We start from the raw sequence: 23,081 nt of genomic DNA, 5'->3' as shown, positions 1-23,081 counted from the left end.
GCAAGTTATAATTTACATTTAAAATGAAATGGATTAAAATGGATAAAATACTGCACAGATGATGTGTAAAGTCCATTGATTGTGGGGTCAACAGGAAGTGTTAAGTTACACATGGCAAAAATGGATGGAGAAACTCCTGCTGGATTTATTCTTTTTTATTCTGCATATGATTATTCCCAGGCTTGCTCATTTTGCTCAGATTTTGATATTGATGTTCTAGAGATCTTTATCAATGGTTTTTGCTGTTTAACATTTTTTTGTCTCCCAGAATTTCATGCATGTAGAGCATTTTGTGTCCTTTCTGGCTTTGCAGTAGAAAAATTCTTAAAGCTTTAATAATTATTATGAAGGTAAGTTATATTAAATAGAATAATAAGCAATTATATATTTTTATGTATTATTATAGATTTACTGATTGTGTTACAAGTTTAGCGTATATGTCATGAAGCATCAGCTTTAAGATTAGAAGACAGTAAGTTGTTGTGTTCATTCTTTTGATGGAATAATGTCCGTGTATAAAGTGATATTTGGTAACCCATGACTGAAAGGAAAGGGGTAGCCATTTTGTTAGAGACAAAAAATTTAGGATGGAGAGACGAGAAGTTTTTGTTATAGGATTGTATGTTGTTTTAAGCTTAGCATTAAGAGTTCTTGTGGTTTTTTTCAATAGCAATTCAAAATTTAGTCAGTTTGGTGTACATTTAATTTTGGGAGTTTCTTTTGTAATTGATCTGATATTCTTCATAATTGCTCTGGTGTATTTCTCCATCTGGCCAAAAAGAATTTAAGGTATGTAAAACCTCATAAGATTGTCAATCATGTCATTTAAATGAGTTTCATTAACCATATGAGGTTATAAAAGCAGGTAATGCAATATTTCAACATACTGTGAACCAACTGTTTATAAATTATAGTGAGGTTGGTAACTCAGAATTTTGTAATTGTGTTGAATATATTATATAACGTGGAATTTCTCTTTTTAAAAATTACATATTTGAATCTAAGTAATTTCAGTTAAATTCCCATTTTTTTGTGAGGGAGAATTGAAGTCTCCCTTGAATTTTGCTCTAAGTTGTCCCTGCCACATAAATAAACGGACTGCTATTAAATCTTAGTCCTAAAAATGTTTGAATAAGCTGCACAATATTTCTTAATAGTAAAGTATTGAAAAGAGTTATTCATTACTCATTGAGAGCATGTTGCCAAAAATGGAGGACATAACACATTTTCTTTGGTCTGAGGTTGCATTGTTGAGTATGATATTGTTGGTGATGATTTTCATTGTGGTGATCGGTGCAATGATTTTGAGAACTGTCAGAAAATGGAACAGAATTTTTTATTCTTGGAATGAAAGACTAATGCAGTAGACATACATTTTTTTGCATTGAACATTTAATTTCCATCTGTGGTTTGCTTTAAATATTGTCACTAAAACTGCAACTGTAACAGGTATGTATGAGTCATTAAAAATTTGACATGTTGAAGATTTGTTTAATTAAAATAGAATGTGAAAAAATCCTTCTCATTAAAAATTCAAATAAATATTTAAAAAATATAATTAGGCAATTTATTAGGATAAATCAGAGAGAGGAGATCAAGAGAAGTAGTTAGTACATTTTACCCAAGATAAACACATAGATTGGTTGTTTCATTGTTTTGTTTGAAAATAAAAAACTATGCTTTTGGTTTATAGGTTGCAATGGGAAGGAGGAAAAGGAAACCGGCATCGGGAGATTCATGTACTGCAACTGCAAAGAAGTTAATCAAAACATGTAGTACTACTGAAACTGCAAAGAAGTTAATCAAAACTGGTGATTTTGTTTGGGCAAAACTGCCTTCAACTTCCTACCTCTGGCCTGTAAAAATAGAAAAAGTGGATATTTCAGATGATCATGAAGAATATCATGTGTATTGTAAGGCAGATACTGTAATGTAAGTTAATTAATTTTATATAATGTTTTTATTGTAAAAGAATTTATAAATATTGTCATCTTTCTTAAATTATAGTTGGTGTAAACAAGTGTCAGAATGATAAAGCATTATATATATATTCAAATAAGGATTTGCATTAAATAACTAAATAACATTCATATTTTTGAATTTTTTTTATAAAAACAATATTTCAGCCTCCTTTTAAGGTTCTCCAATCCTCAGCCTCAAAGTATATGTTTTTCATCTTAAAAATGTTATTTATCCTTCAAACTTTATAAATGAAATAAAAAGAAATTTTTAGGTGGTATCCATGCATTTTACAAAGTTATTGCAAATTTGCCCATGATGGATATAATGAAATAAATATACAATTTGAGGGGGAAAAAAAGGTTGTACCAGTACATCGGTGGCTCGAACCCCTTTACCTATATTTAGTAGATCTCCATTGATCCACTAAGCCAAACATTTCGTTGAATGACTGATTGTAATACTAACACTAGAAGACTAATTAAATTTTTCTATATAAAAGGCAGATTTATGGTGCGAATTAAAAAAAAAATGGATAATTTAGAGTTATCGAACATGGCTGAGGATCGGAGATCGTTAAGGTAGTTTTGTAAAATTGAGCTAGTTTCTTTTTTGTAAAATTTCTTAGATACAAGACCAGACAGGTAGAAATATTTCTTGAAAACATGGAGATATGGAAAGCAAAAGGAGAATGTAATGAGTTAAACATACATTTAAAATGAATTGAAATTGTTGTTTGTTTCGGTTTTTTTTTTTCAATTTGGTCATCTGAGACTGACCTATTGCTATGTTTATAAGTTCATGTCGTGCATCAATCATATTATATAGCTTAAAAATTCATATGTGTAAGCTGCTTCTTATAATCTACAAAACAAATATTATCATATTCATGATATTGATGTGTTACATCTTTTGACAATACTTATAGAAAACTTTATTCCTTAAATTTATGATCCATAGGCACCAAAATTTTATGTGAAAACTTTTGATTGAATGCAGGTTTTGAATTTGTATTGGCTTCTTGCTGATTTTTAGCAGACAAACTACTGTGGTTCATCAATTTTTGTTGCATCATCAATTTCCTGGATTTTGTAAAATTAGGTTTACAAATTGCAGGTCATCGTACCTTTATGCCAATTTTATCATATTCCTCGAGTAGTACTAGTTGTAAATGTTAAAATACAAAATAATAATAATAAAAAACTCAAATTACTAGTAAAGAAACATGTCATATTTCTATATGACATGTCTATATTTCTATCTTTCTATCAAATTTGCATCTGATCCATTCTTTAATGTTTTAGACTCTGATCCAGATTTGGCAGGAAAGCTGATGACCCTAGTGTAAATCAATATCATCCAAAATTTTCAGCTAATCTATCGGTTCAAATTATCAAAAGGCAAATTTAGACAATTATCATTATGTCTCAATAAAAGAAATTGTTTTTTATCGCAAACCTTTCATGATAACAATCAAAATGGGATGCAAATAACCAATTAGCAATTTTGTAATGGATTGTCATCCCTACTTAATGGCAGATTTATATTGTGTTTATGAAGCAAAGGCATTTAGTTTTGCATTAAAAACACAATAAGAAAGTTAATTCATTGCTTTGACAATTGTATGAAAATAAAAAGCTGAGCTAGGATATGCAAGTGATTTCAGACTACATAAATTCCTTTTTATTTAATCTGAAAATACGGTATTATACTCAGGTGACTGTTCATCATTCTTTTGTTGATTTCATATGATATTTTTGATGTGTTGGTACTAATCATTTAACATTTTAACTTACATGTCATGATCTTAAGGTAGTCCATCCATAACTATCATATTTCATATCTAATAGATTGCAAGTTTGATCACTAAAATCTTAGTGTGATTTTAAGGAGTTTATTAAATAACAAAGATTCACCTTTGAAATATTAAAAAAAAATTAATATTAATAACTTTATCATATGTTGAAGTTAACATTGAAGTCTATGGGAAAAATGCATTTTTAAATATATTTCTTTAGTACAAGTAATTTTCTCACATTTCTCTTGGTAAAAAGTTGCAAAAGCGTTTCCTTTCTTCGAATATGCTAAAAACTTTCATAGTTAACCATACATATTTTAAAAATGCATTTTTTAAAATTTTCCCAAAGGGCAGACAACTCTTTTAAAAAGTTTTAAGTGCAAAAAGTTCATTTAATTGACTACATACATACAACCCAGTTTGGTTTATGTCAGCCTCATAATAGCTTTAAAATACGTTTTTGATGTAGTTTAGATCAATCAAAAGCGTTAAATTTGTCTTAGTTATGGATGGACTACCTTAAGGCTCAACTAAGCTTTTTTGATTAAAATCAGTCTGTTGTATGTTGTCATCATTTGCATAACAATCGTCATATACTTTTATACATCATCTTCTTCAGAACCACAGAGCCAGTTTCAAATAAACTTGGCACAAAGCATCCTTGGGACCGGGTTGAAATTTATGTTAAAGTATTCTCTGGTAGTAAACGTTTTTAAAAAAGCCGGGAAATTAGAAAAAATTTGGACTGAAAAAACAAGCTTTTGTTTTCCATTTTAAGTAGGATGTTGACCTCTATTAATGCTATTAATCTGAAGAAAAAAAATAATGGATATTGAGCTTCAAATAATTGGCTATTTAAGGAATGAACTCTCCAAAACTTTTCAGATGAGTCTTCTTCAAAATGCTTACCACATGCATGAAAGGATTCAATTGAACTTTCAATTTCAGATATTTTGCGGAAAAAAAATGCAACATTGCAAGCATTTCAAAACGATGTCAAGTGGGCCTTGGAATCTATAGAAGCACAACCAGGTGAGAATTCTGACTATGCTAACTAGGGCAATAGTTGTCGGAAATTGATATCTGATGAAGATGACTCGGTTTATATTTTCTTCTGTAGGCGATCACCCTCATCAGTTAGATGTAGTAGAGTTTAATGGCAGAGAGTCATATAAAGGATCTGGTTCTGTTGATGCAGTGATTGAGACTGTCCTTGAAGATGCATATGCAGGTGAGATATCTGACTATGCTAACTGAGGCAATAGTTGTTGGATATTGATATCTGATGAAGATGACTCTGTTTATATCTTCTTCTGTAGGTGACCACCCTCATCAGTCAGATGTAGAGTTTAATGATGGAGAGTCGGATGAAGGATTGGGTTCTGTTGATGCAGTGATTGAGTCTTACCTTGGAGATGCACATGCAGGTGAGAATTCTGACTATGCCAACTAGTGCAATAGTTGATAGAATTTGATATCTGATGAAGATGACTGTTTATATTTTCTTCTGTAGGTGACCACCCTCATCAGTTAGATGTAGTAGAGTTTAATGGTGGAGAGTCATATAAAGGATCTGGTTCTGTTGATGCAGTGATTGAGTCTGTCCTTGAAGATGCATATGCAGGTGAGATAATTGACTATGCTAACTGAGGCAATAGTTGTTGGAAATTGATATCTGATGAAGATGACTCTGTTTATATCTTCTTCTGTAGGTGACCACCCTCATCAGTCAGATGTAGAGTTTAATGATGGAGAGTCGGATGAAGGATTGGGTTCTGTTGATGCAGTGATTGAGTCTGTCCTTGAAGATGCACATGCAGGTGAGATATCTTACTATGCTAACTGAAGCAATAGTTGTTGGATATTGATATCTGATGAAGATGACTCGGTTTATATCTTCTTCTGTAGGTGACCACCCTCATCAGTTAGATGTAGTAGAGTTTAATGGCGGAGAGTCATATAAAGGATCTGGGTCTGTTGATGCAGTGATTGAGTCTGTCCTTGAAGATGCATATGCAGGTGAGATATCTGACTATGCTAACTGAAGCAATAGTTGTTGCCTTGTTGGATATTGATATCTGATGAAGATGACTCTGTTTATATCTTCTTCTGTAGGTGCCCAATCTCATCAGTCAGCTTTAGAGTTAAATGGTGGAGAGTCAGATAAAGGATCCATTTCTGTTGATGCAGTGATTGAGTCTCTTCTTGAAGATGCACAAAATGAAGAGTCAGATAAAGGATCACATGCAGGTGAGATATCTGACTATGCCAACTAGTGCAATAGTTGATAGAATTTGATATCTGATGAAGATGACTCGGTTTATATTTTCTTCTGTAGGCGATCACCCTCATCAGTTAGATGTAGAGTTTAATGATGGAGAGTCGGATGAAGGATTGGGTTCTGTTGATGCAGTGATTGAGTCTGTCCTTGAAGATGCACATACAGGTGAGATATCTTACTATGCTAACTGAAGCAATAGTTGTTGCCTTGTTGGATATTGATATCTGATGAAGATGACTCGGTTTATATCTTCTTCTGTAGGTGACCACCCTCATCAGTCAGATGTAGTAGAGTTTAATGGCAGAGAGTCATATAAAGGATCTGGTTCTGTTGATGCAGTGATTGAGCCTGTCCTTGAAGATGCATATGCAGGTGAGATATCTGACTATGCTAACTGAGGCAATAGTTGTTGGAAAATTGATATCTGATGAAGATGACTCTGTTTATATCTTCTTCTGTAGGTGACCACCCTCATCAGTCAGATGTAGAGTTTAATGATGGAGAGTCGGATGAAGGATTGGGTTCTGTTGATGCAGTGATTGAGTTTGTCCTTGAAGATGCACATGCAGGTGAGATATCTTACTTTGCTAACTGAGGCAATAGCTGTTGGATATTGATATCTGATGAAGATGACTCTGTTTATATCTTCTTCTGTAGGTGCCCAATCTCATCAGTCAGCTGTAGAGTTAAATGGCGGAGAGTCAGATAAAGGATCCATTTCTGTTGATGCAGTGATTGAGTCTCCTCTTGAAGATGCACAAAATGAAGAGTCAGATAAAGGATCACATGCAGGTGAGATATCTGACTATGCCAACTAGTGCAATAGTTGATAGAATTTGATATCTGATGAAGATGACTGTTTATATTTTCTTCTGTAGGTGACCACCCTCATCAGTCAGATGTAGAGTTTAATGATGGAGAGTCGGATGAAGGATTGGGTTCTGTTGATGCAGTGATTGAGTCTGTCCTTGAAGATGCACATGCAGGTGAGATATCTTACTTTGCTAACTGAAGCAATAGTTGTTGCCTTGTTGGATATTGATATCTGATGAAGATGACTCGGTTTATATCTTCTTCTGTAGGTGACCACCCTCATCAGTCAGATGTAGTAGAGTTTAATGGCAGAGAGTCATATAAAGGATCTGGTTCTGTTGATGCAGTGATTGAGTCTGTCCTTGAAGATGCATTTGCAGGTGAGATATCTGACTATGCTAACTGAGGCAATAGTTGTTGGAAATTGATATCTGATGAAGATGACTCTGTTTATATCTTCTTCTGTAGGTGACCACCCTCATCAGTCAGATGTAGAGTTTAATGATGGAGAGTCGGATGAAGGATTGGGTTCTGTTGATGCAGTGATTGAGTCTGTCCTTGAAGATGCACATGCAGGTGAGATATCTTACTTTGCTAACTGAAGCAATAGCTGTTGGAAATTGATATCTGATGAAGATGACTGTTTATATCTTCTTCTGTAGGTGCCCAATCTCATCAGTCAGCTGTAGAGTTAAATGGCGGAGAGTCAGATAAAGGATCCAGTTCTGTTGATGCAGTGATTGAGTCTCTTCTTGAAGATGCACAAAATGAAGAGCCAGATAAAGGATCACATGCAGGTGAGAATTCTGACTATGCCAACTAATGCAATAGTTGACAGAATTTGATATCTTATGAAGATGACTCTGTTTATATCTTCTTCTGTAGGTGACCAATCTCATCAGTCAGATGAAGAGTTTAATGATGGAGAGTCGGATGAAGGATTGGGTTCTGTTGATGCAGTGATTGAGTCTGTCCTTGAAGATGCACATGCAGGTGAGATATCTTACTTTGCTAACTGAAGCAATAGTTGTTGGATATTGATATCTGATGAAGATGACTCTGTTTATATCTTCTTCTGTAGGTGACCACCCTCATCAGTCAGATGTAGAGTTTAATTTTGGAGAGGCAGATAAAGGATCCAGTTCTGTTGATGCAGTGATTGAGTCTCTTCTTGAAGATGAACATGCAGGTGAGATATCTGACTATGCTAACTGAGGCAATAGTTGTTTGAAATTGATATCTGATGAAGATGACTATTTATATCTTCTTCTGTAGGCGATCACCCTCATCAGTCGGATGTAGAGTTTATTGACGCAGAATCAGATAAAGGATCTGGTTCTGTTGATGCAGTGATTGAGTCTTACCTTGGAGATGCATATGCAGGTGAGATATCTGACTATGCTAACTGAGGCAATAGTTGATAGAATTTGATATCTGATGAAGATGACTGTTTATATTTTCTTCTGTAGGTGACCACCCTCATCAGTCGGATGTAGAGTTTATTGACGCAGAATCAGATAAAGGATCTGGTTCTGTTGATGCGGTGATTGCGTCTTACCTTGGAGATGCATATGCAGGTGAGATATCTGACTATGCTAACTGAGGCAATAGTTGTTTGAAATTGATATCTGATGAAGATGACTGTTTATATTTTCTTCTGTAGGTGACCACCCTCATCAGTCGGATGTAGAGTTTAATGATGGAGAGTCAGATAAAGAATTGGGTTCTGTTGATGCAGTGATTGAGTCTGTCCTTGAAGATGCATATGCAGGTGAGATATCTGATTACGTTAATTAGGATGATTGTTGTTTGAAATTGATATCTGATGAAGATGACTCTGTTTATATCTTCTTCTGTAGGTGACCACCCTCATCAGTCGGATGTAGAGTTTAATGATGGAGAGTCAGATAAAGGATCCAGTTCTGTTGATGCAGTGATTGAGTCTCTCCATGAAAATGCACATGCAGGTGAGATATCTGACTATGTTAATTAGGATGATTGTTGTTTGAAATTGATATCTGATGAAGATGACTCTGTTTATATCTTCTTCTGTAGGTGACCACCCTCATCAGTCAGCTGTAGAGTTTAATGATGGAGAGTCAGAGTCTGATATGGATGATTCTGATGAATCTTGGATTGATTCAGATAGTGATCCTGATAACTCATCGAGTAAAAGCGATTCTGATAACGCATCAAGTGAAAGTGAAAACGATGAAAACCTTCCAGATGTTGACAAAAGTGTTCCTAAAAAGGGCAATCATCAAGTTCTAAAGAGTATTGAAAATATGAATTCTCCTCAAAAAAGAAAAAAAACAAGTCTTGAAAATATGAATTCTCCTCTAAAAAGAAAAAAAACTCTGTCACGTGAAGAATGTGACTTCGACATAGAGTATCCGAACATTTTTATCAAAAAGTTCCAAAAAGGAAATAATGAAAGATCAAAAACCGGAAGAACATACGACCTTGTTCATTCATGTATGTTTTGTCATGACCTTTATTCAAACATCCAAACTCACATTGAGAATAAACATGCCAACAAAAAAGAGGTACAAGAAATTAAAACCATGAAACAGAAAAAAGAGTTCTGCAACACAGAAGAGAAAACTGACCTTATAAAGGAAATCAATAGAAAAGTTACCCTGATTCGCAATAAGGGAGACAATATCCACAATATGTCTGTTCTTCAAAAAGGTGAGGGCGAAATACTACTTTCAAGAAGAACCCAGAATAAATTCAGTCTGAAACAATATGGGCCTTGTCCGGAATGTTTTGAATGGATTCAGCTTGAGAAATCAGTTGCAACTCATAGGACCTCTTGTCCAGCGTTTAAGACAGGTTCATATTTCCAGAGCAAAGGGTCTGTTATCATTCAGGCTAAAGTTATGGCAGGAAAAATCATTCCAGAAAGTTCAAAAATTCTTCAAAAAGAAGTTCTTCCAGCGATGAGAAGAGACAGCATTACAGACTGTGTTTTGGAGGACCACATTATTCTGATGCTTGGAGATATATGGCTCAGTAAAAACATAGATAATAAAAGAAAACGAAAACATTATGCGAGTTACCACATGCGACTTGCTGGACGCCTCCTTCTCCTTGTTCGAGAAACAACAAACCTATCTCTTAGTATGTCGGATTTTCTGGTACCAAAATATTTTGATGTTTTTGTGTCTTGTGCACTTAAGGCTTGTGATGGTGTTGACAAGGAGGAATCTGATGAATATGACTTGGACCACCCAAGCACGGCTTTAAAAATTGGGTTTGACCTTTGTCGTTTAGCGTCTGTGAAACTTGGAAACAGTATAAAATCTGGAGAGGAACAAGGGCGTTTAGATGCTTCAAACTTTCTAAACCTGATGAAGTTAGAATGGACTGTTAAAGTAACAAAAATTGCAAAATCAACCCTGAATGAGCGTCATTTTAATGCTCAAAAGAGTCTACCAGATCCTGAAGACATTGCAAAATTAGCAAAGCACATCACAAATGAACTTACCAATTTTGATGTGGAAAATATGACTCCAGATAATTATAGAAAAGGAGTTATACTCTCCCAAAGTCGACTTCTATTGTACAACCGTCGAAGACCTGGGGAACTTGAGGCTTTAAGGTAATAACAATTTTGCCTATATGGCTTGTTTCAGATATAGTTTAAGAAAAGTATGACATGACAGCAAAATTTTAATGAAGAACAAAATGACGCTCATTTTGAACAATTGTTTTCTTTATTAATACAAAATATTAAATGACAGTTATTGTCCATAAATATTTGTTAATCCTTTATTTTCTAACAAATCAATTAAAAACTCTGTAATAAATAGTTGAATTGGATTTAAAATATCACTTATGTGACGTCCATATTATAGACAATCAACATAGGGAAGTCGGCTATTTTTTCTCTTTTTGTTAAGAACGTATTTCATATTATTTATAATGATGAATTGATTGTCGCCGACGATCGATTATCTGTCGTTCTAAGACCCACGATTCTACTTAGGCCTAAAAAAAAATAGGTTTGTTTCCGCTTTCAGGCTGAAAAAAATTAGATGTATCAAATACATCAAAATATATGTTAGTCAATATTGAATTAAATTTCTGCAATGTCCTCCAAACCGGATGTTGTCTAATTCAGCGAAACTTTTCAGAACCAACCCAAGTCGGATTAGATAAGTTTTACTGTATAAATGAAGAAACAAACAATTTAATGGGTATCAGTTTCTTCATAACTTGTTTAATACTTTTTAGCAGCCACTGTTTTGTGGCGGACATTATTTTTACACTACATCTGAAAGTGGCCCTATAGTATACTTACATGAATTTTTATGGTTACAGTTTTAACTATAATTTGATACAAAAAAAGTAAGGGTGAAGCTTTGTCACTTTTAAGACTTAATAGACAAAAAATTTTGATTTTGCTTCCTTCTCTTAATGTTTTTTGAGATATAGATTTTAAGAGACCCGAGTTCAGCGAATCTATTAAAAAAAATTGTTTCACTGCAGTTTGAAATGCTACGAAAACAGATCAAAAGAAATGTCTGCTGTGGACAAATCTTTACGCCTGGATTTGACGGATTTAGAAAAACAAATGTTGGACACCCAGCATGTTATTGAAGTTCGCGGAAAGGTATTGCAATTGTTTATATTTACCTGGTATAAGATAACCACTCAAGTGACCTTTTTCTATCTGTTTTTGTCCGTCATGCAGTAACATTTGAACTCTGAAACTACTTGGAGTATCATGACGTTATATAGTGTTGCATCTATAGCAGGAGGGGAAGATAAATTAAGAAATTAGACATTTAGCATGCAAACTATATGGTTATGTTAAGCAAGGAAGCTTCTATAAAAATTATCATGTATGATTTTCTTCTGTCTTGAGATTTCTTGTACCTAAACCATGATGTATGATTTTTTTGTTGCATCAGTTATTAGTAAGGGTATCATATGGCACCTCCTTACAATGCAAAACTGTTCAAATGTCAAATCTGGTATCTCTTTCATGTATGTAGACCATGACCCAAATGGTAGGCCTTTCAACTACTTTTTCAATTTTCACATATGCTTAAAAATGCATTTAGAGCTAAACTAAAAATATATCTGTTTAATGTTCTTGTACTGACCCATCAAAATTGCTTCTACCTAATTATTTTTTTCAGCATATTCATTTTTGAATTTGATTTTTATTTTATTTTTTTGATTGCAAAGAAATACAAACTGTCAAAGTCATGTTCAAAACTCATTTAGATTGATAAATGATCTTTAATAAATGAAAGTGTTTAACTGTCTTAAAAAAAAACTAAAACATGCATGTATATGTACTCTGTGATTTATAGCAAGATTATTATATACAATTGAAAAAAAAAGAACTACATGAAAATTGTGGGTCTGAGTACATCAAACAAATAAATAAATATTAATGTTTTTTATTTTGGACAAATAACTTCCTTATAAATATAATGACCAAATGTAGCAGTATTTCAAGAGTTGTATGACATAAAACTTTTTTATAGTTGGTTTTTAATAAAATTCTGACCCTTGTGATTTAAAAGGCCAAAGCAATAGCCTATTGTGAAGAAGGCTATATATTCAAGTCTGACAATTGTTAAATAATAAACATGTTGCACTGTGTGCTTTTTTGTGCATCATTTATATTAGGATCTGTTTAAACTATAACGTTCAACAGACATACCTTTCTTAACTGCAAACTCTAGCGACAGTTGAAAGGCTTACATGTGGGGAATTCCAATCTTAAAGTGGGCCCTTCTTTGTATGGTAGACTTTATACTTGCCTTAATTTACTTGTGTTAATTGTGGGTGGGTGGGTGTGCTGTAAAGAAATTTGTTAAATTATCAAATTGTTGCAACTTACAATATTAGATACCCTATTGCACGAGATTGGATGGTTTCTTTGCAGGAACATGCAACATATACTTTCTACAATTTAAGTGTACTTGTCTTAATTGAGTGATAACATTGGAGGAAGATATTTTCTCTCTTTATCTCTCTTTTTGATAATTTTAAGAACAAGTATAGCTTTTTAAAAAAGCTTACCATCTTGAGCACAAACTAAAGCAATTAGTTATCAAAGAACATTAATTCTATTTTACATAAATATCACCTTCCTCTATGTGTCATGGCATGTGGTCCATTTTAATATGTATCAAATCTGCAATTTGTTTTTACTGATATTAGCCTTACCATATCAAATTTTACGGTATTTACATGAAGATAAAAAAGGAACAGAACAAATATCCAATGAATATTATAGAATATTGCTTTGAAATTCAATAAAATGAAAGCCTGAACTTCATTCTTAGCTATTTTATAACTTTATTTGTTTTCTCTCTTTTTAAGATTGAAAATCTATGAAATTCTTAATTTGTACATAAATTAGAGTATCGGAAAATTATCTCCCTTGTGCCGAACAGCATTAGACCAATGAAATAAATGTAAATTTTCACATCATGTATTTTCTACCAATCACAGAGGAGAAGTGCACAACCCGAAGACTGTAAATTATTTCAACTCTGTATACCGTCTGGTACATGTAGACTATAAATGGTGGTGCTTTTTTAAAATCATTCAGTAGTTTGTGCAATCTAAAATGGTCATATATATTAAAACTGTGTTTCATGTTTATATTTAATTAAAATTTCTGTAGACTGGAAAACGAGTGCCAGTTATTTGCCCTAAAGAAGTCCTGCCAATATTACAATATTTGGCCAATCCAACTGCCAGAAGAAAGGGTGGAGTTAAACCAGGAAATCCTTACTTGTTTGCAAATACTGGTAAGCGACATTAAAACATACATGTTGCAATACAAAGAACTACCCATGTATATGGCCCTATTTTATTAAGAGTTAAATATTGTCAATGCATGTAATCATGCATTACCAATAGTAAAAAATTGTTTGATACAGCTATTAAAATGTTGTTATCATTGCTCAGTGCTGGAGATATTGACAGGCAATTGGCACAATGAAATCTTTTCAAACATTTATGACCATTTGTATCAAGGTGGTAGTTTTTCTTTAAAATTGACTATAAATAAGTGAAGATGCAACAGCAGTGGGCAGTGCTTATTCTACAGCAAAACTACGTGTAACCAATCTAAGGTTCTTCCAGTGAATAAAATCCACAGAGCTAAGAAGTTGGACAAATAATTTGATAATAATATGTTTAATTTGACATATTGTGATGTACTGCCATAAAAATTACAGGTCATGAATTCTGGAGGACCCTTAAATATTGATGCAAAACATTGCATCAAATTTAAATATGAAAGTTTCTTCTTCATATAGTATTTTTACAGAATATTTGATATTCCCCTTAAATAAAAAAGATTCAAACTGCATCCATCTTAGTTGCAGACAATGTTTTTCTCACAAATAAAGCAGCAGTTATTGAAGCAAAGAATTGGTAATATAACTCAAAGTGCTAGGAACTTCACAACCACATTCATGCTGGATAGGGGGAGGAATCCATTGATCCAAACACTTAGTCAAGGCCTAAACATATTCTTCCTAACTTTTAATTAAGGCTTGGATTTCAATGTTGTTAACAATGTTAACAAATCTTACTCCTTTCGGGTTTAACAAAGTAAGATAAATTGATAGACCACGCACCCTGCTAAATTGTTCTCATTTGTTGTTGATTTATATCAATTTCATTACACACTGGTGCGGCAGAGAGTCAACTTGCTACATTGTTTTTAAAAGAAAGTTTACATCAGCCAGGTTTAGGGTCTGACTCTCAAACTCTAGATTCATATCATTTTAAGTGTCCACTTTTATTGACTGCCAACAAAACAATGCAAAATTTGCATGGCACAGCAGGAAATATTTTAATCGTATGACTTGAACTTTTATCTCATTGGAGTTCAGTTGTTTAATTTAATAAAGAATAATTATTAGAAAATATTGTGTCCAAATGTAAACTTTTTGAGTAAACTATGATACAAAACAGTTTTTAAATATCTATTTCGTGTATCCATAGTTAAATTGGTAAAAGCCAATATAAATTCACACTCGTACTTTGCATGTGTCACTGCCCTTTGCTGATGTAACTTAGGATACACCTAAAGATATTTTGATTTTGAGGAGAAGGTGTGTACTACACTGCATATCATTCCAAATAGCCTAAAGATTATAGAGGCAAGTGATATTATGTTAAAGTAATTTCATTAACTCCTTATTCCTAGAGGATATATATTACCACTACTGTTTGGTGTGTCCAAACTTAAGCTAAAAACAAAATTCATGTTGCGAGGGGATGCTTCGCTTTGTGGTGCTCTTGCTTTCTGCTCACTAGCTTGTTACAGAGGGGAATTAGCATCGCTTGTGCATGTCCACACCTCAAAGGCTAAGTAGAAATTATACTTTAAATGATAACACTTCACAAGCTTATGCTCTGTTTACAGAGCTCTTGTTCTCTTTTATTCAATAATAACTTTTTTGTAGTAAATGGTGTTGTGAAGGCGGGTGAGGCCCTAGATGACATCAAAGAAAAAGCTAATTTGAGATCTCCACATCTTATCTACTGCACTAACTTGAGAAAACACTGTGCGACCATCGCTCAGGTAAATGTGCATTGTAGTGCAAACAAAAAATGTGTTGTATATATACAGAATAGCATATAAACTTTTGCATATCTGAGTGGTTCTTCCCTCAATTTAAGATTCAACATTTCTCAAAGTCTTGTGAAATAACATTTACTTGTTATTTGGTATTATATCTTTGATTTTCAAATCTGTAGTTTGAGGTTAGAGCAACATCCAGTTTACATTCAATTTAAAAGGTTTTACTCAATATAGTTTTTATTGAAAATATGTTATTGTTTACAATGCTTTCATAAGGCATTTAAAGTGATCAATCTTTCATCTATTCAGCACTCAAATTAAATCAAAAGAGCTGAATTTTTTTTTATATACATTGAATTGTGAGCTCTGTGTTGCTTATATATCAATGACTGACACTCAAATTTTGGATGATGATTAGATGTGTCTTAAAGCAATCTGAAAATCAGTTTTTGACCATGCCCACTTTAAGTAACAAGTCTCTCTTATTTTTGTAAAGATTATATTTTTTTACTTTTTAGGTGATTGGCCTTCAAGATCATGAAATGAAGTGGCTTTGTCAGCATTTAGGGCATACGCAAAAAGTCCATGCAATTCATTACAGAGCCACATCTGGAATGATAGAAAGAATTGAAATATCAAAACTCATGCTGATGCAAGAGACTAACAGTGTTTCCAAATTTGCTGGAAAAAATTTAAGGGACATACAGTTTGAAGGTAAATTTTATTTTGTTGAGATGTGCTGTAGGAATGATCAAGTGCATTAATATGTTAAATTGTAGTGTTGTAAATGACCAAATGTGTACTAGGTTAACCATGCAGTTACTCACCAAACAATGTGAGTATCTAATAGTAAACCTGCTATTCAGTTACCGAGATAAAAATGTATTTTACATAGTAAGCTGTAAAGGACTTTGAAAAACCCAGTATATAAATCCTTTGATTTAATTACAACTGACTGCAGTCCTAAACCTCATGTCTGACATGCTATATTCATTTGTTGCTGTAATGTTTGCACAATTTTTTTTGGTTTAACGTGCATATTCTTTATAAACTTATTGCATTGACTTTTATTTCTGATGTTTTTAATCTTCCATTGCACAGTCATATACAGTACCGTCAACGCGGATCCCGTATTTTCCGTGCACCCCTGCGGTCCAAAATTCAATGTGGTTTAAAGCAGGTATCTCAGGTAAAACTGCATACCCCCGCGGTTAGGTAGCTCATCGAAACAACACTGCCGTACATTTAATTTAATGCATACATCTCGAATTATATTTTAAAAAATCAAATGCAAACTTATTGATGTATACATTTCCTCTTTTGTGTATATTATAAATCGCGATCATTTCTTGTGTTTTGTGATTGACAAACCTCATCCATGCGTACAACTTCAAAATGTTTCAATTTTGTGGACACTTGAAAAGTATCGCTTTTCTTAAAAACTAATTTCCCCAACAAATTTTTAACTTGATGAATGAGATACCAAACTGGACAGTCTACAATAATACACTTTAAATCTTCGTCTTCTGGCTTATTGTAAGAAAAAGTGGAAGACCCTCAAAAGGAACAGTGTTGTACAGGCCGTTGATCGAAGGTAAATTAAAATCGTGTAGCACGTGCCGTCGAGGGATAGGCTAAAGCTGACTTGAGCATTGAGAAATTGTGCCTAAAACATGCCCCGAGTTGATAACACAATTTTAATTCTTACAAATCAAATCATTCTGATAAAGTAATCAAAAAAGAACGTACTTATTATTAAAACAGTTTTATATATCAAGTATGTTAAGATATAACTCGTGTAAAAAGAAAAATAAACAGATATAACTTTCTTTTTTAAACATCAATAGTTATAACTATTGAAAATTGCAACAGGGTGATTTTATTTTTTTATCTTTTATCATTTTAATTAAAATACTGACAATACCGGGACCGATCTTTACTAACAGCAGGCTGTTATACTGTCTTGCAGCACACAGGTAAAAATTATTTAACGGAAGGTCACACCGCCGCGGTTTGAAATGGCTGCAGTGAGAACCGCAAGGAATTAACTGCGATGGTGTAACACGGAAAGGATTAACTAACCGCAGGGGGGGGGGGGGGGGGGGTAAATATGGGATCCGCGTTGACGGTACTGTGCCTGCGTTTATCTGATAATTTTATCAAATCTAATTAACAATGGTAAACAACACAAGATGTATGTCCAAAATCCCTGTGGAGATTCGGCTCGGCTAGATATTTGGACTGACGCCATCACCCAATTTATGTATGGAAATTCGCCTATGCCTTAGGTCAAGTGTCGCTGTAAAAATCGAGATATTCATGCAGCTTGCCTGCTTCAGTTTTGCACACAAAACATTCTTCTTTTCAAATATCTAAATCAATTGATTTGAAAGGTTTATTCCAACAATTTCTCGATCCAGCTTATTTGCTTCCATTCAATCTATCATTTTTGTACCTTTTTCAAACTAAAGAGTTCAATTAAAGTCATTTGACAACTTGCATCAATGTGTACTACTGAGCATCAGCTTCAAGCCTCCCGATGATGAAGAGCATAATAGAGATTCAAAACAAATTAGCCAGCTGTGTAAATTAGGGAAAAATCACTGTTAGGATAAGAAATAAAAATTTTATAGAATAAGGTTCAAAATGTAACACTGAAGCAGTAATCACTGCAGGAATACCACAAAAGAATCTTGATTTTAATTAACTGTGACAATTGATCTAAGGTAGGGCTGAATTTCCAGACGTACATGTAAATATTGAAGGACTGTCCCGAGATTCGGTGAATCATTCCAAGCCGAATCTCCACAGAGATTAGTACGTCAATGCAGGCGAGACCTACACAGCAAACTAATGTGTTTAGTAGTCAACTTCTCATATAAATGTTAAGGGAGAGCGGCGCGCATCGAAAACTATGGCATATGTAATATATGAGTCATGTTCAGCTTTAGGTCTTAAAGTCTCTTCTTTGTGTTTTCTCATAAAAGGACTTGATTGATCACATGACCAAATCATTGAAGCCATTTGTGTTAAAAGATCATTCCAAATTACAAACTTGCTTGCAAAGTTTACAGCATCATGATGATTTTATGACGCACGAAAACAAGAAACAGAGAAATTATTTTTTCTCTTTTATAGCAGTTCTTGTAAGAAAGGGTGTAAATTTTGATGAATTCTTTTTAGATATCCTTGGTGATTCAGACACCACTAATGACAGCAATGATCTAGTAGATACCAATGATGAAAGCAATGATCATGTAGATGCGTTAGATGCAACATCAGGTAACAAATTGAAATTGTCAAGATGTATGATTTTATTGTCAATGTCCTTTTATTTTATATATCGATTTTTTTCTCTTTCAGAAAATCCTATTGTTTCAGTTTTAGACAATGACTTTGGCCGAAGGTCCACGAATAAAGGTATAATGATTTTTTGTAATTAAGGGTTTTTCCAGGAAAAAAATAATGAGAGGATGAATATATAGATCCTTAACTGGGCTGTATATTTTACTTAGTAAATAAATATTGCTTCACTTAAAATGTTTTGTAGAAGAAATTATCAAACTGTTTTAAATTTCTATTTTTAGTTACTCGTGTTCAGTGGTCAAAAGATGAAGAACAGGAATTGCGGGAATATCTTTCAGAATACATTGGAAAGAAATGCCCTGGAATGAAGGCCTGTAAATACGCTATTGAACAAAGTAAAAAAAATGGAGGAAAAATTCAGTACAGAAAGTGGGACACAATTAAGAAAAAAGTTGTTAGAATGAATCCTCTATAGTTATACATTCAGAAAGAATGTTTTAGTGTGTGGACATTTTCAAAAAGGTACTTGTTATGTACATGTTCAGTTTTGATATTTTGAAAGCTATTGTTAGGAATGAATCTTAAATGGAAGAAAGGTACAGTACTTATATGTACAATTTGTTAGTTGAAGGTTTCAAAAGAAAGTTTGTGTAACAGTAGCATTGTTACTTGACAATTTCAAGTTGCATTTTGCTTGATCTTAAGAGACAAAGGTTTATTGGTCTTTGCTAATATTTTAAACTATCAAAGACAAGAAAACATTACATTTTATTAATTGCATACCTATGGTTAACGTGTTTATTTTTATGCAAATGTTGGCACAAGAAAGTTTATGTAATTTTTTTTTTGTTTTGTCTTAATTTGTTTATTGCATTCTGGATTGAATTATTGGTATTTTTTCGGGAATTAACAAATATATTCTTGACTAGTAAGAGTTTATGTAGATGCAAAGAAAAATTAGTATAAATACAACCGTGGTTTTATTAGTTCACAATAGTGTCAATAACAACAAAAATTTGATAATGTGTATTATTATACTTTCATGTTAAATACTGAAATCTGATTGGTTTAGATGCAGTTGGTAATCCGTTCTATTACCCTCAGCGTTAGCAACACACTTGGCAACAGGTAACACAATGAATTGTTACATGCGCGTAAATTATGCGCTTACAGTTCGCCGTAGAATTCACTTCATTTCTATATAAAACAGTAAAATTTTCTTTAAAATTAAGTCATTCAGTATAACCATATATAATTGTTATACTTTCATGTAAAATACTGAAATCTGATTGGTTAAGACGCAGTTCATAATCTTTTCTATTACCCTCAGCGTTAGCAACGCACTTAGCAACGGGTAACATTATATAATTAGTGCCTGTTTGGGAGGGTAACAGTTGAAATTGACACCCCGAGAAAACCATTGTCAACCGACGCGAAGCATGCGCTAAAATTATGCGCGTACGGTTCGCTGTAGAATTCACGTTATTCCTATATAAAAGCAGTAAAATTTTCTTAAAAATTAAGACATTCAGTATAACAAAATAAATAGTGCCTGTTTGGGAGGATAGCAGTTGAAATTGACACCCATCGAATACCATTGTCAACCTCCGCTTCGCGTCGGTTGACAATGGTTGTCTCAGGGTGTCAATTTCAACTGTTACCCTCCAAAACGGGCACTATTTATATAATATTTTCTAAATATGCTTATTTCTGTTTTTGTTTTGATCATTATTCTTGGATAGAATTCCTGCTTTACATGTTTAACTTTTGTTTGGAGGGTTTTTTTTTTATAATAGAAGAGACATTTTGTATTATGTATATTCAAACTATAATGTTTTGCCTTGACCGCCTTTCACTGTTCATTCATTGTTACTTCATCTTCTTTTTTTAAAGTTCTTAACTTACCTTAAAAAGTTTGATATGCACATTTAACTATCTGTGTCCAAACCTATTCAGAGGTCTTGTGTTTGTGTAAACAAAATACTACAGTGTTCTAAAAAATAGATTTGTTATGGAGATGCAGTGTTTAACTTACCTGCTGTCTTAGCTTATATCAGTAGTTCATGCTTGTTCATGCTTGCATATTTTTTTATTCATGTGTCATGACCATTTAGAGTATTACTTAGAAAGTGCCATGTGAGATAATTCTTGTGTTTGTGCAACGTGACACATTTCACTACCTGTATCTCTTGCTGGTTCTAATTATGCTCAGATAAGAGGAACAGATTTTGACTATTATTTTAAAGTTAATTGTTGCAATTTTAACAAGGAATGTCTCAAGTCAGAAAAGAATTTTGCCTCTTGATTGACCTCTTTTATTTCACCCAGGGCAGATGCTTTGATGTAATGTTCGAACTAGTTTTGTTCATGCAATAAAATGATTGTTTTTTATATTTCTTTTTTGTTATATATGCGTAATGTCCCTGTTTATTATGGATTATAATCGGACCTGTCAAGTGTGCAGAGTTGAAACATATTGATTGAACAACAGGATTGGGCAACAGGCAGTTGATGATGCCTCTTGAACTTAGAAAAAAAATGAGAAATTCTCAGTTTCTGCTCTCCAACATTTAAAGGGATGAATGTATAAAGCTGATATTTGATATGTAGGTTATTTACAAGAAAATACAGGTTGGGTTTGAATTTGGTGTCGGTCTGTTGATTGAGTTTTGCCTCTTCAACATAGGAAAGTATGGGAAATTCTAAGTTTCCACTCTATAACTTTTGAAATAATGCATATACAAAGTTGATATATCATATAAGGTTATTTTATTAGAAAATACAGGTCAACTAATTTGGTTCCAGTTCGATGATTTTTGACAGAGTTATGTCTCTTGAACTTGAAAGAAAATGAGTAATTTTCAGGGATTTAAAACTTCTTCTGTAATCAAAGCAAGGCATTTGAAGTTTTTGCCACCAGCGTCAAAGCAGAGTACTTAGGTATATAAAAAATAAAATGAACCCTTAATCAGTAAACAAAAAAACATCATAAACTATGGACAGAAACTAATCTCGTAACTGCTGAAAGTTAGAAATCAAAAAATAACCCACAAAATGAGGGTCAAAAAAAGCTCATAATAATGTGAGCTCTTAAATTACTAAAGTTAGTCCGTCCGTCCGTCTGTCTGTCCGTCTGTAAACTTTTTACATTTTGAACTTCTTCTCTAAAACCGCTTATCCAATTTCAACCAAATTTGGCACAAAGCATCCTTATGGGAGGGCGAATATAAATTGCAGAAATAAAAGTCCGATCTGTATTCAAAGCTGAGAAAACATTGAAACTGTAGAAAAAGGGGGGTGCATTTTAAAAAATCTTCTTCTCAAGAACTACTGATTCCAATTCAACGTAGTTTAGCATAAATTATCCTTATGGGAAGGAAAATATAAATTGCAAAAATTAAGGTCTAATTCTGTTTCAAATCTGAGTTATTACGAAAATAATAATAAAGGAAAGGCGTGTTTCAATCAGTTTAATAGCTTCGGATTCGGCATCCGGTAAAATGGGTGGACAAGACTTGGCCTGGGCAAAACAAAAGATTGGCAGTTATTAATCTGCCAATCTCATTAAAATTTCAGGATATATGATGGACCAGTATATTTGTATTTGCTGTAAATATTGCTGCAAAATAATGCGTATTTGGAATTGACGATTGCCGATCTGCCCCGGCTTTTATTTTGCCACGGCCCGGGTTTGCGTACCCATTTTACCAAGTCTCGTATTCCATACATCTAAAACGAGGTTCTTTGTTTAAAGCAGCCATGACATTATACGAAAAAGGGTCGATCTGACTATGATGAATTTGCTTGTTGTGCAACAGTTCGCAAATGATGGGAAATTTTTGAAACATACAAAATATATTGGTGCCGATTTTGTGTAGTAAATTGAGGCTAAATATTTCAACGCGTTGAAAGTTTTCACACATGACGTTGGTGTTAGCTTGTTCTGATTTTCGTTTCGTTTTCATTATTTATGCTTTGTAACCTGGGAACTATCGTCTGTATTTCGTGATTTTTACGTATCAAATCAAACAGAGACTTCGGTAAATCAAACAGTTAACTGTTTACCTGCGCAAATTAAGCAAAATCTGATGTATCAAAAAAGTACTGAAATACAATTCATTCTATCGGTAATTCGGCATTATATACTGCGTAATGGTAGATTAATGCAATAGGTTTTGTTGAGATGCTCGGCATTTTCTCGAGTTTATTCAGTTTAAATAGAGTTTGATATCGCTGTCGGAAATATGTAGGTATATACATGTACATGTATATATATGATTCATTTCGAAAAAATAAATTGTGTTCTTAATTTGTTATAGTGCATGTTTCTTGTGTTTTAATTGTGTACAATT

The 23,081-nt window shown here is 33.2% G+C and overlaps 2 protein-coding genes and 3 long non-coding RNA genes across 7 annotated transcripts; all 5 read left to right on the top strand.

Moving 5' to 3' along the window:
- The first annotated feature begins 383 nt into the window (after positions 1 to 383).
- Positions 384 to 8,620, top strand: LOC128170450 (uncharacterized). 3 transcript variants are annotated; one of them, XR_008241839.1, is made up of 3 exons: positions 384 to 1,932; positions 4,706 to 4,789; positions 8,515 to 8,620. It is a non-coding gene; the product is annotated as an uncharacterized LOC128170450 (long non-coding RNA). The 3 variants fall into 3 exon arrangements; XR_008241837.1 differs by lacking the exon at positions 8,515 to 8,620 and adding an exon at positions 5,271 to 5,361; XR_008241838.1 differs by lacking the exon at positions 8,515 to 8,620 and adding an exon at positions 4,878 to 4,989.
- On the top strand, positions 6,705 to 7,198 carry LOC128170452 (uncharacterized). The gene is made up of 3 exons (XR_008241841.1): positions 6,705 to 6,830; positions 6,917 to 7,024; positions 7,121 to 7,198. It is a non-coding gene; the product is annotated as an uncharacterized LOC128170452 (long non-coding RNA).
- On the top strand, positions 7,939 to 8,421 carry LOC128170451 (uncharacterized). Its single transcript, XR_008241840.1, has 3 exons — positions 7,939 to 8,040; positions 8,127 to 8,234; positions 8,321 to 8,421. It is a non-coding gene; the product is annotated as an uncharacterized LOC128170451 (long non-coding RNA).
- Positions 8,621 to 8,682: 62 nt separating the features above from the next.
- LOC128173967 (uncharacterized) lies at positions 8,683 to 14,119 on the top strand. Its single transcript, XM_052839622.1, has 4 exons — positions 8,683 to 8,818; positions 8,907 to 10,455; positions 11,346 to 11,469; positions 13,507 to 14,119. Exons 1-4 carry the CDS (start codon positions 8,683 to 8,685, stop codon positions 13,645 to 13,647), a joined length of 1,950 nt encoding a protein of 649 aa, XP_052695582.1. The 3' UTR covers positions 13,648 to 14,119.
- A 1,069-nt stretch (positions 14,120 to 15,188) lies between these two features.
- LOC128173966 (uncharacterized) lies at positions 15,189 to 21,120 on the top strand. The gene is made up of 6 exons (XM_052839621.1): positions 15,189 to 15,210; positions 15,305 to 15,423; positions 15,942 to 16,137; positions 18,607 to 18,705; positions 18,787 to 18,843; positions 19,011 to 21,120. The coding sequence occupies exons 1-6, from the start codon at positions 15,189 to 15,191 to the stop codon at positions 19,202 to 19,204; spliced, it is 687 nt and encodes a 228-aa protein (XP_052695581.1). The 3' UTR covers positions 19,205 to 21,120.
- Positions 21,121 to 23,081: the final 1,961 nt, after the last annotated feature.

The sequence above is a fragment of the Crassostrea angulata genome, chromosome 2, assembly GCF_025612915.1.
Source record: "Crassostrea angulata isolate pt1a10 chromosome 2, ASM2561291v2, whole genome shotgun sequence".
Lineage (NCBI taxonomy): Eukaryota > Metazoa > Mollusca > Bivalvia > Ostreida > Ostreidae > Magallana > Magallana angulata.
Note: the sequence above shows the minus strand (reverse complement) of the source record. Positions and strands in the feature narration are given on the sequence as shown.

What these genes read in the sequence shown, in the direction of transcription:
- LOC128173967 (XM_052839622.1), top strand. Translation starts at nt 8,683, where the DNA reads ATGACTCTGTTTATATCTTCTTCTGTAGGTGACCACCCTCATCAGTCG. An exon ending in CCATGAAAATGCACATGCAG is followed by an intron (nt 8,819 to 8,906) that starts GTGAGATATCTG and finishes CTTCTTCTGTAG; the next exon opens with GTGACCACCCTCATCAGTCA. An exon ending in TTATTGAAGTTCGCGGAAAG is followed by an intron (nt 11,470 to 13,506) that starts GTATTGCAATTG and finishes AAATTTCTGTAG; the next exon opens with ACTGGAAAACGAGTGCCAGT.
- LOC128173966 (XM_052839621.1), top strand. Translation starts at nt 15,189, where the DNA reads ATGTCCACACCTCAAAGGCTAA. An exon ending in AAGGGACATACAGTTTGAAG is followed by an intron (nt 16,138 to 18,606) that starts GTAAATTTTATT and finishes AATTCTTTTTAG; the next exon opens with ATATCCTTGGTGATTCAGAC. An exon ending in CCGAAGGTCCACGAATAAAG is followed by an intron (nt 18,844 to 19,010) that starts GTATAATGATTT and finishes TTCTATTTTTAG; the next exon opens with TTACTCGTGTTCAGTGGTCA.